Source organism: Physeter macrocephalus, chromosome 11 (assembly GCF_002837175.3).
Source record: "Physeter macrocephalus isolate SW-GA chromosome 11, ASM283717v5, whole genome shotgun sequence".
NCBI lineage: Eukaryota > Metazoa > Chordata > Mammalia > Artiodactyla > Physeteridae > Physeter > Physeter macrocephalus.
This window is the reverse complement of record NC_041224.1, coordinates 29,777,822-29,783,821: the sequence shown is the minus strand read 5'-3', so window position 1 is coordinate 29,783,821 and position 6,000 is coordinate 29,777,822. Positions and strand designations below refer to the sequence as shown.

Here is a 6,000-nt window from a genome sequence, read left to right as displayed (position 1 = left end):
CAGAGTCTGTCATACAGAGTGAAGTAAGTCAGAAAGAGAAAAACAAATACCGTATTAACCTATAAGGGAAAAAAATCTAAAAAAATATATATATATATATACACACATACACACACACACATATAACTGAATCACTGTGCTGTACACCTGAAACTAACACAATATTGAGAATCAACTATAGTTCAATAAAATTAAAAGAATACAAATAAAGAAATTTTTAAAAATTGAAGTGCCAGGACACAATGCCGGCTGGGCCTAGAGTGAAGGGAAACAGGCAGTACCTGAAGCAGGACAGTGCACAACCTCACCCACCACTCAAACCACGTCCGGAGTAACAAACAAAGCCTGATATTAACACCCATTCTCCCGTGCTCACCTGAAAAGTCCTCCATGAGGGAGGGAAAACATAAGGATGCAACCAATCTGGACCCAAACGCTAGGAGAAAGGGACAGGCGCTGCTTGCCAGGTGCCAGCACTGATTCCTTTCCTGAAGGCGTCCCAGACCCCTGGGCAAGCAACATTTTAATGTCTCCACTAGATCACAGCATCGGTCAATGGCTGTGTACTGAGATCACACCTGGCACAGGTAATGTGAGCTACGGCTGGGCTCACACAGGGGTGAACTCACAGCGCTGAGCTTCCTGTTCGGCGGGGGCAAAAGTTCTCTATTTGAAGAACCACACAACTGAAAGGACAGGTACACCCAGATGCCCATTAGTTGACAAACGGATAAACAAAACATGGTCTCCCTACAATGGAATATTATTCAGCCATGAAAAGGAATGAAGCCTTGATACTTGCTAAGACATGGATGAGCTAAGGAAAAGCAGTCATTCGTTCACTAACGGCTACATATTATACGATTCCACATATGTGAAATGTCCAGAATAAGCAGGTTTACAGAAACAGAAAGTGTGGATCTGTGACTGCCTGGGCCGGGGTGGGGGGAATGGAGAGTGACTGGTAAAGGGTACAGGGTTTCTTTATGGGGGGATGAACACGTTCTGGAATCAGACATCGATGATGGTTGCACAACTCTGTGACTACAAAAATCACTGAACTGTATACACTTTAAAGGGATGAACTTTATAGTATGTGAATTATATCTCATTTAAAATAAAAAAGCTTTGTGTGGGGGAGACACAGGTGCAAACATGATCAGCATTAAAGGCTCACGAGGCCTTGGGAGCAAAGACAGGATCCGACCTCAGCTCCCTGAGGAAGGGCTAGATCAGCTGACGGGCAGAGGAGGAAAGGAGAGGGAGAGGTTCCAGGCAAAGGGAAGGGCAGGTGAAAAGACCTAGTGCAAGAAGGAAAGAAAGGGGACTTCCCTGGTGGCACAGTGGTTTAGAATCCGCCTGCCAATGCAGGGGACACATGTTCGAGCCCTGGTCTGTAAAGATCCCACGTGCCGCAGAGCAACTAAGCCCTTGCACCACAACTACTGAGCCTGCGCTCTAGAGCCCGCAAGCCACAACTACTGAGCCCCCGTGCCACAACTACTGAAGCCCGCGTGCCTACAGCCTGTGCTCCACAACAAGAGAAGCCACCGCAATGAGAAGCCCACGCACCGCAACGAAGAGTAGCCCCCACTTGCCACAACTAGAGAAGAGCCCGCGCACAGCAGCAAAGACCCAACGCAGCCAAAAATAAATAAAATAAAATAAATAAATTTTTAAAATTAATAAGTAAAGAAAGAAGGGCCTTCTCTCTCCTTTCTGAGACAATAAAGGGCCAACACATTCACTAAGGCCAAGGCAACGGATTCGCTCCTTACACACGTCACGTAAATGCAACTCAAACTCTGTGCGTTTGTTATGACACTTCTCTACGTAACTTTACAAATGCTCCAGAAGGGGAAAGCAGTTGTGAATAGGATGGACGCAAGGAACCTCGGAGTCAGCTCTAATACTTTACGCGTTGCTTCGAAATAAAAATATCAAGTCAAAATTAAGATAGGCAGGCAGATCCTAAGGAGACATTACACCTGCTTGAGAATTAGCATCAGGAGTTTTCAAGTGCAAAGAGGACAGGGTGCTGAGATTCAGCTTTCTGGTAAGGCAGTTTCTCTCACTTACAGGATCGGATGAGTTCCTGATCATCCTAAGAAGCAGCCCATTCTGTTACAGCAGGACTTCTCGAAGTCAGCACTATTGGCAGTTTGAGCCCAATAACTTTACCGTCTGGGGGGTTGCTGTGCATTGATTGTAGGATGTGTAGCAACACCCTTGGCCCCTCCCACCGGCTGCCAACAGCACCCGCCTCCTCCCCTCTCACAACTAAAAATGCTTGCAGACCTCACTGGATGTCCCTGGGGGGTAAAATCGCCCCAGTAGAGAACCACCATTTTCCAGCAACTAAATGGATCTAATCTAGACAAGTTTTGGCAATCTCTTTAAGAGTAATGTCATTTCTCCTCATCTGTTTGGTTTTCTACAGGTTTCTCACCTTGACAGTCTCCCCATAACAAGACAGATTAAAACCTATTAGAGAAACCTGTTTCTGATACACTATAGCGCTATTCAAAACATCAAGTCTGTAAAGCAAAAGAAAAGCAAGATAATCCATCAGCAAAGGGAGAACAAGGCCTCCATCACGGGCATTCCTTCAGTCTTCCTTTCCTACCTCCAGAAACCCACCCGAGAATTAGGCTCAAAGGCATAAAGGCCATGGTGGGCTCAACCGTTGGGTTCAGCTCCAACATCTGAAAATGCACCCAGTCCCCCCTCACTCCAGCGCCCTCAGGCTAATGCAACTCAAGGAGAGACCCTGAAAGTGCTGGATCTTCCTAGGATATCGGTTATGGAATCTCTACAAGGTTTTCTCTACCAGCATCACGAGTGACGCCCGAGAGCTGGGCCAGCCCGTGCTCACCATCCGGAGGCATTAGGGTCTTATTGTTCTGCGTGCACCACCCTACGGGGTGCAGGTCCGCGATCACCACGTCACACCAGAAGTCGGCCCGGCGGTCCTCCCCGTAACCACAGTAACGCAGAAGCAGCAGCTGCCCGCAGGTGGTGATGACCGTGGCCACCCAGTACGTGTCCGGGTTCTTCTTGTTGGCTACCTCCAATTTCATCCCCGGCTGGAAGTTGCTCTGAATGCTGATCTCAACCTTAAGGAACACAGAAAATCCGTCATTACACTAGACACGTCCATCCAGAAGATTATGTGAACGACTGAAAACACAGCACTTAATACTTCTGTTGCCCTAGATCAGCACCATCTAAGAGAAATGTAATGTAAGCCACTGGTGTGACGTTAAATTTTCTAGTGGCCACTTTAAAAAAAAAGAGAGAGATAAAACAGATGAAATTAATTTTAGTAATGTATTTTATTTAACCCAACAGATCCCAATAGCATCATTTCAAAAGGGAACCAATATAAAAATATAGTAGTGAGAAATTTTACATTCTTATTTTCCAATGAGGCCTCTGAAATCTGGTGTGTATTCTACACTTACAGCACATCTTGTTACCGAACAGAACTTGGGTCCATTAGTCAGAGGTGCAGCAAAGCCAATCTACTGACCGGGCTGTGGTGAAGGAAAGTGCAGAGTTTACTGCAGGGCACCAAGCAAGAGAACGGGCAGCTCATGTTCAAAAGACCTAAACTCCCCAATGGCTTTCAGGGAAGGGTTTTTAAAGGCAAGGTGAGGGGTGTGGGCCACAGGGTGTGTCACCAGCTCACGAATAATTCTCTGATTGGTTGGTGGTGAGGTAACAGGGTGATGCTTAGAGAATCTCAATCATCAGCCTTCTGGTTCCAACCAGTCTGGGGTCTACCTGCTGGTGGTCAGCATGCAATTAACTTCTTCTACCTGGTGGGGTTTCAGTATCTGCAAATCAACTCAAGGATACGGCTCAGGATATTATCTATAGCCCCTGAGGAGGAACTAAGGGCCCCTGAATTTGTGTTATGGCTCAACTATTATTATTTTGTCTTGCTTGACTGCTTTCCTTAGTTTCTGCATTTTCTTCTCTGATTAAATTTGCTCTTTGCAACTCAGAGAAAGCCTTAGGAGGCTAAAGTTTTGGAGGTGGGGACACAGGGGGATCTGTTCTCAGGAAGGCCCTGCAGGGTCCTACTTGGTTGCAATCTCAATTTGGATGACACACTTTCCAAGTGCTGGATGGCTAGTGGCTACTGCGTGAACAGTGCAGCCTCAGAAAATGGATTTTCTTTTCTTTTTAATGAAGGGTTATCATCTATTAATGTTTGCCAGCCCTCCCTGCAAAAGAAAGCTTTCCATCCTGGTGAGTTATAATATTCTAAGGCCAGCACATCAGATGTCCCTGAGGAGCTGCTGCTTAAGAGATGATGGAATTGTGAACTGTTCGCCCATGGGTCCCGGGCTACTCTTCCTTTAAGCCTGGCAGACAGGCCTGGGGACATTCTGCATCCACAGTACAGGGCACTATACTGTGCTTGAAAGTGGGGCAGGAGAATGGATTGGATGAAAGAGAACAGGACTGACTCCGTATGCGGAGATATTGAGAACTTCCCGGTACAGAAAAGGAAGGAAAAAGCTGTTGATCTATATCTCATTCCTAAAGCGCCTGGAGAAATCTAACCAAGTCATCCTGCCATCGTAAAAGGCAGATGTTACAATGGCTTTTGCAAAACGGAATCCACACTGTATGCTGGGTGAGTTTTAGTTTTATTATGTTTTAATATTTCACTCTTGGTTTCACTAAACGGCCACAATCCCATTCATAATAAACCAGCAATTATCACGGTATAAGTGTCAGTATAAAAAGAGAATCGGAATGCGATCCACCCTTAACGAGGTCATGCAAATTTAATAAGGTCTTAAATTCCTTTGCAAAGGAACACTTCACGTCCCAAAAGAATAAAATGTCGCCTAAAAATAAAGTGGCTTCTTAATTCAACAAAAGAGCTAGCAGGAAGACCAGATTGAGAAAGTCCCCCAATTTGTCTATGATACTGAGGCTAACTCTTTGCCTTGGAAAGGCCCAGTAGGGGAAAAAAATGTTTCTCAGTATTAAATTTTCATTTCCAATAAAGCAATAGTAATACCTAAGAACTTAGGTCCTGGAAACTCAACCTTCTTCTTGCTAATTATATATTACCAAAATCTCATATCTAAGCAAACATCTGGTAAAAACTTAATTTTTTTATTTCCTGGGACTTGCCCTCTGCTTGGCATGCTATTTGCATTGTTCAAAAAACAGTATAGATGAGGGTGATTTTTTTTTGGTTTGATCCAAACATTTCCTGAATATTTATGGTCTTTCCTGTCATTTGACTCATCTGTCCACAAATGGCTCTAACGCTTTTAGGTGTCTTTTCCAAAGAAAAATATCAATTCAAACTTAAAATATACAGCCATTACGTCTCCTAAGAAGACATTACTCATTGACACCTACTTGCCTAGCTTGCTGGCTTTTTATTTATTCACAGCAACCTTACCTGTCTCGGGCTAGGCGCCCCAGACAGCAGAGAACACATCATTCTAATCTGGCTTTTTCAGGCACAGAATGAGGTTAAGACCACACACCATTTCTCATGCTGAGCAGCACCCCGGGGCCCAGCCCTGGATTAAAGCAAGGCCCACCTTCCCTGCAGCCCTCTGTGAAAATCAAACTCACTTCCACATCTCCTCTGCATTTCTAAGAAATCTTGGCCAAACTTCTCTTTTCTTCTCATTCCCTTTCTTCCAATAAGTTTGGCATCTTCCTGAAGACACCCTTCCCACCCCCACAAGCAGATCAGAAGGAGAAAGGAGGTCACCTACATGTCTGAATGATGTGTGAGGAGCTGCACTGGTCCCCGTCTCTTCCAAATACTCTCCCCAGTTAAAGCCGGTTTCCTCCAAGCTTGAACCTTCTTCTGTCGAAAGACAAAAAAAAAAAAAAAAAAAAAACCAGAAGCATATCAATACTAGTGTGAAGAATGGAAAGGCATTGGCCTTCCATGTAAATCAGAAAATCCTTCACGCAGGAGAGAAACAAATTCAATGTGTAGGAGAATACTGT

General features: G+C 44.8%; 1 protein-coding gene across 1 annotated transcript in view; it reads right to left on the bottom strand.

The window, feature by feature from the left end:
• SFMBT2 (Scm like with four mbt domains 2) overlaps positions 1-6,000 on the bottom strand; it is a 216,486-nt gene that overhangs the window by 173,759 nt on the left and 36,727 nt on the right. Inside the window, 2 exon segments of the mRNA XM_007126577.4 lie at positions 2,876-3,116; positions 5,760-5,854. Of these exon segments, the coding sequence (XP_007126639.3) occupies positions 2,876-3,116; positions 5,760-5,854 (336 nt within the window).